The 16,640-nt window shown below is 36.4% G+C and overlaps 5 protein-coding genes and 1 pseudogene across 9 annotated transcripts; 4 read left to right on the plus strand and 2 right to left on the minus strand.

The window, feature by feature from the left end:
* The first annotated feature begins 638 nt into the window (after nucleotides 1-638).
* LOC18017308 (transcription factor MYB59) lies at nucleotides 639-1,886 on the plus strand. 2 transcript variants are annotated; one of them, XM_006400855.2, is made up of 3 exons: nucleotides 639-824; nucleotides 942-1,071; nucleotides 1,182-1,886. In XM_006400855.2, exons 1-3 carry the CDS (start codon nucleotides 704-706, stop codon nucleotides 1,657-1,659), a joined length of 729 nt encoding a protein of 242 aa, XP_006400918.1. In that variant the 5' UTR covers nucleotides 639-703; the 3' UTR covers nucleotides 1,660-1,886. The 2 variants fall into 2 exon arrangements, with proteins under 2 accessions (XP_006400918.1, XP_006400917.1); XM_006400854.2 differs by having other exon boundaries at nucleotides 657-856.
* A 1,318-nt stretch (nucleotides 1,887-3,204) lies between these two features.
* LOC18017309 (very-long-chain (3R)-3-hydroxyacyl-CoA dehydratase 2) lies at nucleotides 3,205-5,344 on the plus strand. Its single transcript, XM_006400856.2, has 9 exons — nucleotides 3,205-3,420; nucleotides 3,504-3,589; nucleotides 3,751-3,798; nucleotides 3,897-3,985; nucleotides 4,068-4,121; nucleotides 4,393-4,460; nucleotides 4,562-4,608; nucleotides 4,696-4,793; nucleotides 5,030-5,344. The coding sequence occupies exons 1-9, from the start codon at nucleotides 3,359-3,361 to the stop codon at nucleotides 5,144-5,146; spliced, it is 669 nt and encodes a 222-aa protein (XP_006400919.1). The 5' UTR covers nucleotides 3,205-3,358; the 3' UTR covers nucleotides 5,147-5,344.
* A 2,184-nt stretch (nucleotides 5,345-7,528) lies between these two features.
* Nucleotides 7,529-8,435, plus strand: LOC18017310. Its single transcript, XM_024156863.1, has 2 exons — nucleotides 7,529-7,570; nucleotides 7,665-8,435. The coding sequence occupies exons 1-2, from the start codon at nucleotides 7,529-7,531 to the stop codon at nucleotides 8,331-8,333; spliced, it is 711 nt and encodes a 236-aa protein (XP_024012631.1). The 3' UTR covers nucleotides 8,334-8,435.
* A 90-nt stretch (nucleotides 8,436-8,525) lies between these two features.
* LOC18017311 lies at nucleotides 8,526-9,825 on the minus strand (annotated as a pseudogene).
* A 144-nt stretch (nucleotides 9,826-9,969) lies between these two features.
* Nucleotides 9,970-12,400, minus strand: LOC18017312 (monofunctional riboflavin biosynthesis protein RIBA 3, chloroplastic). The gene is made up of 7 exons (XM_006400859.2): nucleotides 12,195-12,400; nucleotides 11,835-12,117; nucleotides 11,522-11,743; nucleotides 11,116-11,441; nucleotides 10,893-11,022; nucleotides 10,485-10,781; nucleotides 9,970-10,330 (listed from the first exon to the last, which is right to left on the minus strand). The coding sequence occupies exons 1-7, from the start codon at nucleotides 12,248-12,250 to the stop codon at nucleotides 10,124-10,126; spliced, it is 1,521 nt and encodes a 506-aa protein (XP_006400922.1). The 5' UTR covers nucleotides 12,251-12,400; the 3' UTR covers nucleotides 9,970-10,123.
* A 313-nt stretch (nucleotides 12,401-12,713) lies between these two features.
* LOC18017313 (UDP-galactose/UDP-glucose transporter 5B) lies at nucleotides 12,714-15,767 on the plus strand. Of its 4 annotated transcripts, none has more exons than XM_024156322.1 (12): nucleotides 12,714-12,929; nucleotides 12,993-13,133; nucleotides 13,241-13,354; nucleotides 13,446-13,538; nucleotides 13,632-13,697; nucleotides 13,779-13,877; nucleotides 14,000-14,079; nucleotides 14,232-14,344; nucleotides 14,701-14,789; nucleotides 15,046-15,132; nucleotides 15,215-15,283; nucleotides 15,417-15,767. In XM_024156322.1, the coding sequence occupies exons 2-12, from the start codon at nucleotides 13,026-13,028 to the stop codon at nucleotides 15,528-15,530; spliced, it is 1,032 nt and encodes a 343-aa protein (XP_024012090.1). In that variant the 5' UTR covers nucleotides 12,714-12,929; nucleotides 12,993-13,025; the 3' UTR covers nucleotides 15,531-15,767. The 4 variants fall into 4 exon arrangements, with proteins under 4 accessions (XP_024012090.1, XP_006400923.1, XP_024012092.1 ...); XM_006400860.2 differs by having other exon boundaries at nucleotides 12,714-12,887; XM_024156324.1 differs by having other exon boundaries at nucleotides 12,714-12,887; nucleotides 12,997-13,133.
* Nucleotides 15,768-16,640: the final 873 nt, after the last annotated feature.

Raw genomic sequence — 16,640 nt, forward strand, 5'->3', positions numbered from 1 at the left:
TTTATAAGCTTCTACAGTGGTATCGATATTACCCTTTAATAAAGTCAAGGGACAAACTGCAATCATAACCTCACCAAAGTAGTAGAAAAAAACGTCTTGAGCCTTCTTTTGGCTCACACAGAGAAAATTGATTCCATATTGTCAAAACCGTGAGATAAAAGAAAACTAAATTTCTGTGTATTATTTTTTTTTTAAATGAATACTTCGTTGTTTTTTTATAACAAGTATTATATAGTTTACCTTATTTATTCCCCTGTTTGGTTTGCTATGCTGCTGATGTTTTACTGACACGCGAGCGAGATAGTGCAATTGAATCAATTGGGACCTGCCAAAAGAAAATATAAGAAAGTGTTCTTATTGCAAGACACAAAAAGACAAAGAAAAGGCAGAATTAATTGGAGTGTTACATCAATCGCCTATTAACGATTATTTCCTTTTTTAATTTATATATATATGCTATAATGGCTTGATGGCATCACAAAACAACGGACCCCACATTATCAACAGCATAATCTCTCACCATATGGACGGTAAAGATTAGAAAAACAAAATCATTAGAGAATTTTAATAATGTGAGTGTTATATCGCGTAGACACAACACCGTGTTCAAGTTGGCTTATATAAATATTGGTATAGAGTATGCCAAAGGTTCCCATAAACAAGCAACTTTAGTTTTCTACTTCAGAGAGAAAGAGAGAGAGAGATGAAAAATGTGCAAGATCAATACCGTAAAGGACCGTGGACAGAACAGGAGGACATCCTCTTGGTCAACTTTGTCCACTTGTTCGGAGATCGAAGATGGGATTTTGTAGCGAAAGTTTCAGGTTTGAAGGTGGAGGGAGAAACATAAGAATAGGTATAGGTTATAGGGTTGTCTTGGAAAAATGGGCGGTCTTTGGAAAGGACCTTCCATTAAAAGTATGACCTGGTTTTGGTTGTAGGTTTAAACAGAACAGGAAAGAGTTGCAGGTTAAGGTGGGTTAATTACCTGCATCCTGGTCTCAAACGTGGTAAGATGTCTCCTCAAGAAGAGCGTCTTGTCCTTGAGCTTCACGCCAAATGGGGTAACAGGTCAGAATCATTTCCAAGAAACAGAGAAAACCCACAAATAAATGTTTTTTTAATATAAAATCCTCTTTCTTTTTGTTTTGTATGAACTTTTTGAAATAATTCATATGCAGATGGTCAAAAATCGCCCGGAAATTGCCGGGGAGAACAGATAATGAGATAAAGAACTACTGGAGGACTCATATGAGGAAGAAAGCTCAGGAGAAGAAGCGACCTATGTCTCCAACTTCCTCATCTTCTAACTGCTGCTCATCATCTATGACCACTGCAACTACTGATCAAGACACTGGAGGATCCAATGGGAACATGAATCAAGAATGTGAAGACGGATACTACTCCATGGATGACATATGGAGAGAGATTGATCAGTCTGGAGCAAACATTATCAAACCTGTAAAAGACATCTACTACTCAGAGCAAAGCTGTTACTTGAACTTCACTCCTCCTCTGACTTCTCCAACATGGGAAAGTTCCTTGGAGTCTATATGGAACATGGACGCAGCAGATGAAAGTAAGATGTCTTCTTTTGCCATTGACCAGTTTCCCCTCAGTTTTCAACATGGTAGATCATCGTGGTCGTCTTTAGTCTAGGATTTGATTCATTGGAATGTTTAGTTGTGCAGCCTATATATATATATATATATTATCAAACGACTCTAGTAGTTTTTCATGACTTAAACAAAAACAAAAACACCACCCACTGTACTAATTTCATGTGTAGTCATCATATCCTCTGCCTTTTCCATGGACACCAGTGTTGTAATACAAAGTCAGAACTCTATTTTCAAAATCAATAAGACTTTCAAGTTTCTGTGAAAGTTTTTTTTGTAAGAAATCATAATTAGAAATTGATGTTGATCAATCAAAAAGTGATGGATGAGAGTCTGTGAGTATCCATTATTAAAAACGCTAAAGAGAGTGAAGGAAGAAAAATGGAATAAGCAAGTAGCAACATGACTGAACAAGGCATATTCATCATCTAAATAATCAAAGAGAATAGGTTTGACTTGTAAAGCTTAAGCCAACTTTGTGAAAGGAAAAAAAAAAAGAAGAATGTATTCTTCTGCTTTATCATCTAATTGATCAAATCGAGTACGTGTTGTTTTTTTCTGTTTAAGCAATTGCTACATGATAAAAGATCAGTTCCCACTCTTTAGTCTTTATGGTAAGATATCCTTTTTATTTCTTTATTATATGAACCACTACTACACCTTCAAACTTTTCCTATTAATATTTGTTGAAAATTTCAATGTAAAAAAGAAAACAAAAAGAAGAAAAGGATGGCTGCTTAAAAGTAAGAACAACTATATTATCAATATAAATAAAATTGGACACGGGAGCCTAATTGATAAATATCTTCAATAAACAAAAGAGGTGAATTGAAAAAAGCATTTGGATTGGCTGATTCTCACCAAAAGGCATCTGAATCTTTTAATAAGCATATGATAATTTGTAGAAAAAAATAAGCACATATCTTTCATAATCTGATTTTACGTGCCTATATATATATATATCTTGCTCCGCCAAGAACAAGAACAAATGGAGGGATATAATAAGATCCACAAATTGATAAAAGTAATCACAATCATTTAAAGTCATAAATTTTACCACAAAAACTTTCAAAAATATTTTAGGCAAGCACCCACTAAGATTATCTCCTTTTCACCCAAAGTTATTGGAAGAGTATGTAAAAAAATGGTATTGGATATATGAATCCAGGAATATTTTAAATCAGCAAAGAGATTATCAAATACTGATTCAGTTCATTGCAAATTTCCTTGAAAGAAACTCAAAAAAAAAAAAAAAAAAAAACACAGAGAACTAGCAAAACTTTAACAAGAAAACTAACTACTCTAGGCTGATTATTTTTATGATTAAATGCAGTCACATGCATATTAAGCGTCGTTATCATAATATACCCAACTGTGAGCTTTCGCGCGCATCGAAAAATCTAAACACAGCAAGGACGAAGTTATTAATTGGAATCAATATGTAATAAGTGGGATGTGTTAATTCAATTTTATATAACTTTGAGGTTTATTTGAACTAAATGAATACTTCAGGGGTAAATCAGTGTAAAATACAAAAAATATTGAAGCTAAGCTGAAATTTTAATTCGCCTCACACCAGTTTACTGTACGAAGTGAGTCAGTCAGGGCCACAGAAACATGTGAGTGACGTCACTCGAGAATCTTAATCCTCCGCCGTCAAAAATGCTATCCAGACGAGCAGCCACTATTCGAGCCTCCGCGGGATTCCCACATCGCCGATCGGTTCTCTGTAATAGAAAATGTCTTCTCCGTTCGTCAAGACTTATCTTTTTGCTTACAATTTCCTCCAAGCTTCTTCATGGTATATATATCTCTCTCTTTCCCTCCGTCTTCTCGTTTTTCACTCTCTTGCCTTTTACTCATGAGATTTGTGTTCTTCGCCAGGACGATTTCGCTTCTCAGTATCTTCAGCGGCTGTTTATCGAGCAAGGCGATCAATGGCGCTTACGCTTCTGCTGGACACTTGATAAGTAAGAAGGAATTTCGTCTTCTCTATCGCTTACGATTTTTCGAATGTTATCGTTGCTTGATTTTGTGAGACTGATCTGTCAAGTATGGCCAAATCCAATCCAAAGCTGGATTGATGGGTTTCTGAAAAATGATATCTTTTGTTGGTTTTTGATTCGTTCAGGTGTGATGCAATTTGCTTCTGTTGTTGAAGTTCTTCATGGAGCCATGGGTAATGTTGGAATGATTTGATGTTTGTGAAGTTTATTTTTTTTCCCTTTTTTCAATGATTATGAATTGAAAGACTGATTGATCCTCTTTGAATTTTAGGAATAGTCCCGAGTGGATTCTTGTCTCCGCTGATGCAATGGAGTGGAAGAACCCACTTCATATTGGCCATTGTTGGACAGATCAACGAGGTTTGTGTGGTTTTACTCGTTAGCGATACAAAGTTTCTGCAAAGCTAGCAGTGTAATTCCAATTTCATATTCATCGTTTTAGGTCCAGGATTCGCCATGGCTGTCAATAACGCTTGTAGCTTGGTGTCTCGGCGAGGTGAGTTTTGTTGATCTTCACATGTCTTTCAATATCTTACAACAATAAGACAGAGAGATGCCAATGACAAGTTTGTGACACTTGAAAAAGAAACATGTTATCTCAATGTTCTGGTCTGAGAGAACGTTAGCGAGACCTTTGAGCATTAGCAGTGATTAGAGTAGATTGAGAAAGAGTTTTAAAGCTTAATCTAGGTGTAACAATGATGTTATATACAAATGGTTGTATTAAATTACTCGATGTGTTAGCTGAGTGATGGATTTGGATGCAGATGATCAGATATCCTCACTATGCTTTAACATGTCTCGGTAGATGTCCCTATTGGCTAACTTATCTCAGGTAATATATCGTACTTTATAAATTGTTTTGATCTTGAAACGATCCCTATCACAGAAATGTTTTCGAGTTGAACGGATTGCATAATATTTTTTACCATCCAGGTATACAGGATTCATCATGATCTATCCAACGGGGCTAATGGGTGAACGTGAGTACTTTAAAGCGTATATGTATTTCTCTGAAGCCAGAATTCTTATTTCATTTCTTCTTATCGACTTTGACCATGTTTCTGCAGTGTTGATCATGTACAAAGCGCTTCCATATGTTAAAGAAAGGAACCTCTACGCAAATTTCTTCTCTGTTTTCCCCTTCAGTTACTATGAATTCCTTTGGGTATGTTCATCTTTTCCTTCTTCTTCTCCTTCAACGAAACCCTTTTGGCTTAAGTATCGTTTATGGAGTTATGTTTTAAGTAGCGTTTTTATATTCTAATTCAAGAAACATCTATTGTTTTTTTCCTTGATCTTTTTGGTCTCAGATAATCGTGATTTCTTTTTTAGATATTATCGTCGTCAAGATTAGCTTTTCCAGTAACCATTTAGATATGTCTTGGGCTCTTTTTTATTCAGGCCGTGCTCTTGGTCTACCCGTTCCTTTGGTTGAAGCTTTATCTCCAGCTGTTCAAACAAAGAAAGTCCAAGCTTGGAAAAGCAGAGAAACATCACGGCAAGAGAAAGAGAATGTGAAAGTGCATTCAGTCATCTCCTCAGATATGTATCTTATCTTTGAATTTGTGCACTGATTTGTCCCCAAAACGCAGTTTCAGACTTGAAGTACTTACTGTTTTGAATTATGAACTACGTCCTTAAAAAACAAAAGAAAAACCAGAAAGAGTTTCATCTTCAGTCAAACTAATTAATGAATTTAGTTTTTGGTCGATCGAACCAATAATGTTCCTTGTATTTTCAAATTTAATGGAACGAAGTGCTTTCCTCTGCTGCAGCTTTGATTACCAGTCAGTCAACTACTCGTGCACCTGAAGGCATGTGTTCGCAATTAATTTTGAAAAAGTGCACAATCTTAAGATTTTAAATAGACTAGAAATTTTAGAGAAACAACTATTCAAACCTTTGGACCGACTTTAATCCTTGAGTTGTTATCAGAAAAGGTTCTTATTTATTGGCCGGAACCACCGATGAACATAACTAAATTTGTTATTATTGTTCAAAAAGTAAATCATCCTAGACTATCTCCATTATGATTGTTTTTTTCCACATTTGATTCCTTGTAACACTTATTTAATTAAATTTCAAAAATTAGCAAAATAAATTAAAATAGGTAGAAAGTTAAGATTCTCGTTTGGCCCCTGCCAAAGAGAGTATGAGCTGATAGTCTTTAACCTTTAAATGGCAGTAAGCAGTCCAAAAGAATGGCGGTAATCCGTCAGAATATACTAGTATATGTCTTTTTTTGGGGGTAAAAATATACTTCATAGACTACTACTAGTAACATTTTTTAATTTGTCTATTGTCGATCAAAACTTATAGACGAAATCGGAAAAATAAGATCGAACATGATTTTTGGTAATAAAATCATTCTAATTCTAATGGGATTTTTGGTATATTTTAAGTCAAACAAATATGGTTGAAGGTGAACCATCCGACAGCAAAAAATGGTTGAGATAGAAAGCAAATTATGCCAACTGTTGTGGACCATGACAATTCTAAAAACGGAACGAATTGATCGTTGGGAGGGTCAGAATTTATATATTTTGTGACAAACCTTTGAAGATCATTTCAGATTGATTGGGCTTTGGCAGTCAAAGCATTTAGTATCGTCAAGTCGACTTTTTTAGACGAATCATTCAATAGGGAAGACACGTGTATAATAGTTTTCAGTTTCGGTCCAAGTCATGAAAGATGAGTTTTGTCTATATATGACTTGTACCTGTTGCTATGTGCCGACCAAGAAAATGCCAAGATCACGAGTTCCATAAGCTTGATAGGCCAACTAAAAAATTATTGTTGAATAATCACGTATAGCTCACAGAAAAAAAATTGTAAAAATTGCAATATAGTTTATTAGTTGGGTTTTGTATATGGATTAGGATTTAGGAGCCTCAAGGTCTTTTCTCCTTGTCATTTTATGGTTTGTGTTTTATTCACTTATCTATAATTTGGATTGATATAATGATTTATTCGATTTTTTTTATATCAAAACAGAATTTTTAATTAGGCTTTCAAGTCTTTTTTTATTATTATTATGGAATACTAATGTAAATTTCTTGCATATGGTTAGATTTTCCTTTCTTTGTTTACCAATGAAGTTTGTTTTCTAGTTGTATATATCATATTTTGTTTAACTCATATAAGGTATTGAGCAAACTAAATACTGTAGATGCTTTAAGAAGACTAGCAAATTGTGAGCCGTTTAAGTGAAAAATTATAATATTTGAAAGTAGTGCGACATTAAGAATTTCATACCACGAAGCTCGATAAAAAAATGTTTTGTATAATAGTGGTTTTGAGTATTCTGTGCGTAAAGAATATTTTGCATAATAATGAAATAGAGTGTACGATCCAAATTAAAGCTAGCTAACGTAAGGAATATCTAAGATATATAGTAAAGGTATACATTTATCGTTAGGAAAAACAATCAACAGTGCCACATTAAATTATCAGATATTTTCTTGGGCAGTCCACAAGCCAATCTAGTACAAGTATTTAATATGCTTACATCAGTGGTTTACATACAAAAATGATATATTACAAAACTATACTGCGACCTAAATTGGACCTTTCTGAATTTACATATCTTTTTGTAAGTTTGTTCACGAGAATCCGCTGCAATTATTGGGTAATTAAATGGAAATTGGAAAATAAGTCAATTCAGTTTATTATTACCATAGGCAACTTCTCACATTTTTTAATTGTAATTACTATTAACCATTTCCAAGCCTTATTGTAACCATGTTATTTGTCTCACAAAAGAAATTTGAATTTTATTAATTTATTTGGTTTTAATAAAAGAAGACTCCTTTTGACGTCTAATACATGTCCGAAACAATCATTATAAAGGGTCACTCTAGTTCTTAACAGAGTATTATAACAAAACACAGACACTGATCAATGGAGGATTTATATTCTTCTATCTGGCATCATCATCATGAGGTACTTATAAATCACATGTTTTTTTTTTGGGAGTTCGTCGTTTATCTTTGATCTTTTTGAATATAAATTGTTGTTTATAATATTGTAGATGCAGAGCATTGATGAGATGAGGCAGAATCTACAGAACACTCTGTGCGAACTAGAGACACTGAAAATGGAAGCCAATGAGAAATCAAGAACACACGCGGAAGAAATCAACCAACTTCTCACTCTCCTCAAATCCACTCAACAAGAACGAGACGAAGCTAGACAACACTTATCTCAATTCCTTAATTCAAGAAGCAGCACTGAATCAAACAGCTTCTCTCGTGACGAATCTTCTTCTTCTCCTTCTTCCTCAGAACTCTCCAGTTTCCTCAACATTCATCACTCTCAGCCGTCGATGATACACGAAGATCCAACGGCTCATAATCATCATCAGCTCGATCCTCTGGACGCTCTCGTGATGGGTAAAGCATTTCCCGAAACGGGAAAGCTTTTGAAAGCGGTGGTGGAAGCTGGACCGCTTCTTCAAACGCTTCTCGTGGCGGGACCGCTGCCAAAATGGGTAAACCCACCGCCTCAAACGCAATCGCAGCGTTTTGAATTACCTCTTTCGACTCCTCCTCTCTCATTTAGAGGGTTTGATGTTAATAGTAGCGGCGCGTCGGGACGATGTGATTCTCTGACGTGTTCTGGTTCGGTTATGAGATTTGGTTTCGGTTCGAGTTCGGTTCTCGATCAAACGATGTTAACCGGAAAGAGGCCGAGATTAGAAGAGTAGTCAATCGATCATTTTACGAGATTTTATCAGAGCAGTATTGTAAGTTGGGTGATTATTTTGTCCCTTCTTTATGATTCTATCTTTGGTTCGACCGGTTCGGTTATTATGTAAAATCTGGTTCCGGAGAATGTTTTGTTTTCGGGTATCAGTCTCAGTTTCGCTTTCATTACCACTTTTAAGACATTCTTGGAGTCCATCAATTTGTATTCCTGAAACAGTAATAAGTACAAGTTTTAATACTGTGTGTCTAAAAATCCAAAACATGTATTTTTTGACAAATCATAAGGAATATATTACAAAATCAACTAATTAAGAACCGGAAAAGTAAAAAGTAACAATTAAGAAAAAAGATTTAGAAGAGATCGTCTAGAAAAGAAAAAAAAAACACCAAGAAGACAAGAGTCTAGATGATTCCGATCTTGTTAGCCACATCCAGTGCATCGTAATCCGGTGTCAATCTCACGTATGCCTTCTTCGTTCCATCAGGTCTGCAAAAATGAGGAGCAAACAAAAGTGTTCTTCTTGAATTCTTGTTGGTGTGTTTAATACCAGAGTGTGTTTGTTCTATCTCTTACCTGATAAGAGTATTCACTTTCTTGGTCTGGATATCATACATCTTTTTGATAGCATCCTTAATCTTATTCTTGTCGGCTCTTATATCGACAGTGAACACAAGCGTGTTGTTGTCTTCAATCTTCTTCATGGCAGACTCGGTGGTGAGAGGGAACTTGAGGATTTGGGAATGGTCAAGCTTGTTTCTTGGAGCAGCGCTGTTGCGTGGGTATTTAGGGTTCCTCTGCTTCGTCAAGGTCTTGGCTCTGTGGAATGTGACCTTGGTTCTGATCTTCTTGGCCTTCTTCTTCAAGGCTGTACCTGATTAATATTTCACTGCTTTTGCAGCCTTCACGGCTTGAGCCTTAGGATCGGTCTTCTTCTCAGCTGAATTTGCATATCAATTATCAAAGCTTAATCAATCAATATTCAAATAACTGATTTACAAGATATATATAACTCATATAACTTCAGTGTTTCAGCTAGACTAAGAACATTACTCTAAAGCAAGAAAGACAACTGAAGAAACTACGGTTTAATCAGAAACGAAAAGTGGCATATTGTGATATTCGATATGATTATTCACTAATTCAAATCAAAGAAAATTATCAGAAGAGTCCATAATCAAAAAACAAATACTAATACATGATACAATTCTGGCTAAATGAATAATTGAAAGGTTTACTGTTCTAATTAGGCCAATTGACGAGAAGATCGAAAAATTTCTATTGGGACTAACCAAGTACACGAAATGGTACGAGGAATACTAACTGATCGAATTAAGAATGGATAAACGAATTATATCTCTATCGAAACGAAAATGATTTCAAAACAGTGACAAACTATAGCGCAATTACACTACCAAGCCAGATGATGTAAAGGTTAGTGAAAGAGAGGGAGAGGAAACTGAGCAAAGATAGAACGTACCCTTAGGATCCATTGTCTGCGCAAAGGGGATTCAAGGTTTTATTTTTCAGCGTTGAAGCAAGAAGACGTGGTAAAATTGTCAAAATTGTATTTATACACTGAAAACTAAAATAAATTACTGGGCCGGGCCGGGTACTCAAAGCCCAAAATGGAAGTATTTTAGCAAAAACCTGAGAACAGATTTCTCGAATTTACACAAGAGTCTAAGACAATGTTACGCATGCGTAAGATTGTTTTGTATTGGAGGAGATTTCACTCTACTGTAAAAGAGGTGTTTCTCTGCCACTCTAAGCTTTATCAATAGCTTCTGGTCAAGCCAAAGGCTGATCGATATCAGAGATATAAACGTGACCCATCTTATTGCGTTTAGTCTCCATGTATCTTCTGTTCTCCTTGGTGATTGGTGTCACCACCGGTACACGCCCAACTACGGCCAGTCCGTACCCTTTCAGTCCGGTGAACTTCGCCGGATTGTTCGTCATCAGCTTCATTGTTCTCACTCCTATGTCCCGGAGCATCTACACATGTAGACCATTCCAAAACCAATAAAATTGAGATGATATATTATTTAAAAATCAATGTGTAACTGTGTAGGTTACTTTTCCATCGAATAACCGAAAACATAAGCGAAAACTTTATAAACCGAAACTGAACCGATATTATATGGCTGACCTGAGCACCAATACCGTATTCACGAGCATCAATGGCTAGGCCAAGTTCAACATTGGCCTGAACAGTGTCGTGTCCTTGGTCTTGCAAGTTGTAAGCTCTAAGCTTGTGACCAAGGCCAATGCCTCTTCCTTCGTGGCCACGGAGATACACAACGACTCCTCTTCCCTCTTTCTCAATTAGCTCCATCGCTAACTCCAACTGTTTACCACAGTCACACCTTCCTGAACCGAAAATGTCTCCGGTTAAGCACTCTGAATGTACTCGTACTAGAATATCCTGACCGTCTCCGATGTTTCCCTGGTTAAGATTCAGACAGAAACAAAACAAGAATGGTCCTTATCCAAGTTTTGATCAAGTTGTGATCTAACGCTCTTTTACATATTTAGAAGCAAGTGATGTTTGCTTTACCTTGACGAGGGCAATATTTTCGGCTCCATCGAGTTTAGAACGATAACAATAAGCTTGGAAAAGACCCCATTTGGTAGGCAACCGAGACACCGTGATTCTCTCCACAAGCTTCTCTCTCTTTCTTCGATATCTACGTGTATATAAAACTAGCCATAGTTTAGCAATTTACTTGTTTCCAAATTACTCTTTCTTCTCCATACATTTTTCTGTCTTATTCTCTAACCTGATTAGATCAGTCAAGGATACAATGGCGATATCGTGTTCCGAAGCAAGCTTTTTCATATACGGAAGCGAGGCCATAGATCCATCTTCTTGATCAAGAATAGCTGAAAGAACAGAGACAGGACGTAAACCAGCCAATATCATTAGATCAACTGACGCTTCAGTGTGACCAGCTCTCCTCAAAACTCCACCGTCTCTGTACTTGAGAGGGAACACATGACCAGGCCTCCTGAAATCATCTGGTTTAGCTTCGACAGACGAAAGCATAAGAACTGTCCTCGCCCTGTCCGAAGCTGATACTCCTGTTGATGTTCCTGATTTTGCATCCTGTAACCAATAACTTTATCAGGAACTAGAGAAGGAATGAAACCATCTTGAGAATTGTAACTGATTCTGCAAATCGTTACCACGGTGATGGTGAAAGTTGGTGCCGAGGAATCTTCGTCTTCCATTTCAGGTGACATCAGTGTAAGGTTTAATCTTTCGAGGTCTTCTTTCTTCATCCCAACTGAGACAATCCCAGAACCATTCTTAATCAGAAACGCTATGTCTTTGGGACTCGTTAGAGTTGCCGCCATGATCAGATTCCCTTCAACATCCCCGTTTTCATCGTCAACAACAATCACAAACTGAAATTTTAAGAAAGAAATGTAGTAAAACCGAATCTATACAACTGAAAAAAAAAACAGAGAAAAAATCCAATGGTCTTCAAGAACAAACCTTTCCTTGGCGTAGAGCTTGAAGAGCAAATTCGATAGAGGAATAGCCTTGAGTAGGACAATCTGGATCACCCTCTGCGTCACTCACGAAGAACTCAACAGTTTCATGCGTGCTTCCCGCGTCAACTTTCTCGAATGAAGCAGGATCATCAAACAAAGACCCATCATCGGTTCCTCTAAGAGGACTTTCATCGAACACGTTGCGATCACTATTCTCACTAGCCTTGATCTCCCAACACGAAACATTAGCCAATCTCCAGCAAGTAGAAGCAAACCTAGGCCACCTATACGAGACATTTTTTTCAGCGAGACGACACCAAGAAACCATATTACAAAGGGGAAGATAATTCTCATCACACACCTTGAATTAATGAATCTGTGAGCGAAAAAGGTACGAGGAGATAAAACAGAATCCATCTATTGGATGAAATACAGAGGATAAGGACATGAAAAGAAACAATGAAACATATATACAATATATCTCTCTCTCTTCGTACGATCGATTCGCTGCTTCTCGTCTTCGTACCCAAATTCTGCAAGTGTAGAAATACAAAATCAGACATTTTCCAAGGATGTAACGAAAAGTAAAAAAGTCACGACCACGAATTTTAAATTAGGACTTATCTTCTTTCTTTTTGTTTTGTCATATTACCCAATCAATCTTCATCATCGTACTGACTTACTTGGAGTGGAGTTTCTCAGGGGCCACATGAGTCAAATCTTCGAACTCCTTTAAACAGAAACCTCTAACTAAACAGGAAGGTTTTGACCTTTGACCCATTTGGTTTCAAGCATGCGTATTTTCGAGTGCTGACGTGGCGGATCCTTAGAAAACCCCAACGAACTGAACTTAAAAAAAAAGGTAAAAGACTACAAGGAAAGGAGAGGACGGTGGAGCAAACCGGATCTTGTCGGAGAGTCGCCGGGGAATTTCTTCCGGCGATCTTGTTTTCAGAGTTAGAGAGATATTTCTTCGATTCCACTAGATCGGCCCTTTTTTCATATACGTTTCTCGATTGAGATTGTGAAATCTCTGAGCTTCGTCGCCTCGTAGGTGTAGTTACCGTAGTTTCGCACGCTTACACAAACGAATCGGGTTCGGAGCTTTGTGTTTTGTGATTCGTCTGGTTAATTTGAGCTAAGGTTTGATCTTTCGCAGACAGAAGCGAAGATATTGAGAGGTGGATGAGCCATGTCTGAGACGGAAACAGTAAACGGAGTGAAGGAGAACAAATTATGGAAAGGTGTATTCGCCGTTTCCGGCATTATGTCTACTCTTGTCATCTATGGTGTTCTTCAGGTCTGTTTTCTTTTCGTGGTACATTCAATTTCTGTTTATTTTATTTGGAACTTTGGTTAAAGATTAGAAATTTCTTTTCTTTTTTATATTTTGGTTGTAATTTGCAGGAGAAGATAATGAGAGTTCCTTATGGATTGAACAAGGAGTTCTTTAAGCATTCTTTGTTTCTGGTTTTCTGCAATCGGCTCACTACATCAGCTGTCTCTGCTTGTGCTTTACTGGTAAACCAGCAAAAACCACAACTTGTGTTTGTATTCATACTTGGTGATTTAAGAACCCTATTTGTTTTTTTTTTTTTTTTTTAATTTGTAGGCAAGCAAGAAAGTTTTGGATCCTGTAGCTCCGGTTTACAAATATTGCCTTATATCCGTGACTAACATCTTAACCACTACATGCCAATATGAGGTAGGGTTTCATCTTTCACCTCCACTCTTAATTTACGAACTTAGTATGTCTGCTTTCCTAACTACTGATTTCAACATCTGTAAATGCCTCCAGGCTCTCAAGTATGTGAGCTTCCCAGTCCAAACACTTGCAAAATGTGCAAAAATGATACCAGTAATGGTAAGTTGCAACATTCTTTTTTTGGTAATAGATGCATTTGAGTTTAGCATCGCCGTGTTCAAATCTCTGTGCTCTGTATAGGTATGGGGAACACTCATTATGCAGAAGAAGTATAAAGGCTTTGACTATTTAGTTGCTTTTCTTGTGACCCTTGGCTGCTCTGTGTTTATTCTTTTTCCGGTATAAAACTGCTCTATACTCTTACCCAATCATTTAAGTTTTTGGTTAGTTAGAATATCACAATTACCATGAGCACCAATGTAAGATTTACTGATGTTTGTTTCTGTAAATCTGAGCTGTAGGCAGGAGATGATATTAGTCCATACAATAAAGGAAGGGAAAATACTGTTTGGGGTGTTTCCCTTATGGCTGGGTATCTTGGGTATGTGTATCTGTATTTCTAGTTTCACTGTTTTTTCCTATTATACTGAGATTTTTTTGTTTGGTTTTAAGATATGAATCTCGATACGTTGTTGTTACTACTCCACGAGTCATGAATCATGATTGTGTATTTGGTAATTGACTATCTAATAGGTTTGATGGATTTACAAGCACATTCCAAGACAAACTTTTTAAAGGATATAATATGGAGATACATAACCAAATATTCTACACAACACTTTGTTCTTGTGTCCTGAGTTTCACTGGTGAGAATCTTACTTGTTGCTGCTATCTTTACTGTAAAAATTGCATCTTTTTTTTGTGTGTGGTTATAATAGATGAGCTCTATTTATTTTGACTGTTAGACCTCTGCAACGACACCTCATTTAAGCTTAAGCTGATGATTACTAGGCTGGAGCTGTGTCCTATGTTAGTAATATTAACATGTAATTAGTCGCAGCTTTTTTCTAAGCTTCCTCTGTTTCTGACCGTATTCCGTGTTTCTTTTATTTAGAATTCATTTTTAAGCATAAACCTCAGTGCTTAGACCCTCAAAAAGAAGATTATATTCTAGTCAGTCATTCTCTTTGCTTATCATATTCTGTGAATCTTATATCTGTAGGACTTATATTGCAAGGCCATTTACTACTAGCTGTAGATTTTGTTACTCGCCATAGAGATTGTTTACTCGACATCGCTCTGCTTTCCACAGTAAGTTTAAGTTCCCTCTAATCTTCTGCTTAAGTTATTACAATATCATGTTTCGTCCAAATTAGTCTTATTACGTTTTTGTAGTCTCAGGGGTCCACAAGACAACATAATTCATGAAAATAAATTTGAGTCTAGTATGTACAAACATATCCATGATCCTAATGATTTAGAAAAGCTTCGATGACGACATCTCATAATACAATTTTCCTTTCTTGTCTCTTAAATTCGCGCGACCTTACCAGAGACTAATGTGCAGGTTGCAACAGCGAGCCAGTTCTTCATTTCTTACACCATTAGGACATTTGGTGCTCTAACATTCGCTGCAATCATGACGACGAGACAGGTAAAACAACAAGCCCGATCTATATCCGGTCTCAATAACTAACACAATCCGTTTCTAACCCGAATAATCGGTCTTACTGAAGCTTGCAAGCATCATGCTCTCGTGCATTTGGTTCTCTCATCCTCTTAGCTGGGAGCAATGCATCGGATCGGTATATCTTCGATCCTTATACATCTTTTTTTTTGAGCTTGAACCATTGAAATCCGTGAAAAAACCTTAGGCACTCCAAGAACTATACGTCATACTTTTGATTCTTTTGACTAACACCAAGTTCATTCCATCAGGTCATCGTTTTCGGGTCTTTATACGCGAAAAACTTACTGAACAACAACAAAAAATCACAAATGCAACCGCCGCCTCCAGAACTTCCGCAGTTTGAAAAGCCTGAGGGCTCTTAAGAGTTAACCTTTAAAACCATTTAGAGGTTTTGTTTTCTTCCTCTTGATATAACCCTCAAAACAAAAACAAAAACAAAAACGAGTCGTTAGGGAATTGAGATTAGGATTTATATAGACTCTCTGTATTTTTTTTTTTCATCATTTGTTTATTTGATTTTGTTGGATCTCTTGTAAGATTATATATACATATGTATTTCGATGACATCTGATGTAGCAATGTGATCATATCAGACTGATTCCCAACAGCCAGACCTTTTTTTGGAAATTTTTTTTTTTTTGCTTCTAAGATTACATATTTTGTATTTCTAGATTTGGACATTTTAATATTCTTCAAAGTTAAATTCGAAATATAGCAGTAAGAAAATATACCTGGTCATCATCAGAAGAATGATTCAGAGACGAAAGGGAGAAGAGTTGATCTAGTAAACAACTAGACAAGCAGACATCATTAATAAGGTCTTCTCTCTTAAATGTTTTTAAAGACGATGACGCCGATGAGTACTCTCAGTCTTATATAAATATTAGGTGGAGTATTCCTGATTTCTACAGATACGTGAATACTTCAAACGAAGAGATGATCTTTGAGAAGTTTCCTTTCACAATTTTGCTGTCAAGGGTAATCAGTCATACGTTAGCTGGTTAAACTGTTTATAATTTTATTGTTCAAAACTGTCTATAATTTTTTGCCTGGAACTGACAAAATAATAATCAACGTGTGCAATCGAAATGTATACGACTACTTTTTTCTTATCATAACCGAAAATGAAACAAAAACAGTGTTTTTAAAACACTAAAAGACCGACGACGTTCTTTTTTTTTGTTGGATAAAAGACCGAGAACACAGTTTCCTAATGAAGTTATTGATTCGTAAACATAAGAAGACGTCAAAACGAAAGGTTCAAAATTCACACCTTGGACCAATATCCAATTCGATGGACTTATCCAACATCCACAACAAGTTATTTGGATGGATCTGTAAATAAGCGGTCAACTTTGGAAGGTCAAAAACTCAATTTTATGGTGGTACTATAATTTATAATTTGATCAACGACAAAAAGGGAAACTAAGTGCTCTAAAAAGAAAGAAAGCAAGTGTGTCGGCTCTCGAGTC

The sequence above is a fragment of the Eutrema salsugineum genome, unplaced genomic scaffold (genome assembly GCF_000478725.1).
Source record: "Eutrema salsugineum unplaced genomic scaffold, Eutsalg1_0 scaffold_2, whole genome shotgun sequence".
NCBI classification, from domain to species: Eukaryota; Viridiplantae; Streptophyta; class Magnoliopsida; order Brassicales; family Brassicaceae; genus Eutrema; species Eutrema salsugineum.

What these genes read in the sequence shown, in the direction of transcription:
- LOC18017313 (XM_024156322.1), top strand. Translation starts at nt 13,026, where the DNA reads ATGTCTGAGACGGAAACAGTAAACGGAGTGAAGGAGAACAAATTATGG. An exon ending in CAAAAATGATACCAGTAATG is followed by an intron (nt 13,698 to 13,778) that starts GTAAGTTGCAAC and finishes TGCTCTGTATAG; the next exon opens with GTATGGGGAACACTCATTAT. An exon ending in CTGTGTTTATTCTTTTTCCG is followed by an intron (nt 13,878 to 13,999) that starts GTATAAAACTGC and finishes TCTGAGCTGTAG; the next exon opens with GCAGGAGATGATATTAGTCC.
- LOC18017312 (XM_006400859.2), bottom strand. Translation starts at nt 12,250, where the DNA reads ATGGATTCTGTTTTATCTCCTCGTACCTTTTTCGCTCACAGATTCATT. An exon ending in TCCTTGACTGATCTAATCAG is followed by an intron (nt 11,023 to 11,115) that starts GTTAGAGAATAA and finishes ATATACACGTAG; the next exon opens with ATATCGAAGAAAGAGAGAGA. An exon ending in AAAATATTGCCCTCGTCAAG is followed by an intron (nt 10,782 to 10,892) that starts GTAAAGCAAACA and finishes AATCTTAACCAG; the next exon opens with GGAAACATCGGAGACGGTCA.
- LOC18017308 (XM_006400855.2), top strand. Translation starts at nt 704, where the DNA reads ATGAAAAATGTGCAAGATCAATACCGTAAAGGACCGTGGACAGAACAG. An exon ending in TTTTGTAGCGAAAGTTTCAG is followed by an intron (nt 825 to 941) that starts GTTTGAAGGTGG and finishes TTTTGGTTGTAG; the next exon opens with GTTTAAACAGAACAGGAAAG. An exon ending in CACGCCAAATGGGGTAACAG is followed by an intron (nt 1,072 to 1,181) that starts GTCAGAATCATT and finishes ATTCATATGCAG; the next exon opens with ATGGTCAAAAATCGCCCGGA.
- LOC18017309 (XM_006400856.2), top strand. Translation starts at nt 3,359, where the DNA reads ATGTCTTCTCCGTTCGTCAAGACTTATCTTTTTGCTTACAATTTCCTC. An exon ending in TTCCTCCAAGCTTCTTCATG is followed by an intron (nt 3,421 to 3,503) that starts GTATATATATCT and finishes GTTCTTCGCCAG; the next exon opens with GACGATTTCGCTTCTCAGTA. An exon ending in TTGTTGGACAGATCAACGAG is followed by an intron (nt 3,986 to 4,067) that starts GTTTGTGTGGTT and finishes TCATCGTTTTAG; the next exon opens with GTCCAGGATTCGCCATGGCT.
- LOC18017310 (XM_024156863.1), top strand. Translation starts at nt 7,529, where the DNA reads ATGGAGGATTTATATTCTTCTATCTGGCATCATCATCATGAG. An exon ending in TCTGGCATCATCATCATGAG is followed by an intron (nt 7,571 to 7,664) that starts GTACTTATAAAT and finishes TTGTAGATGCAG; the next exon opens with AGCATTGATGAGATGAGGCA.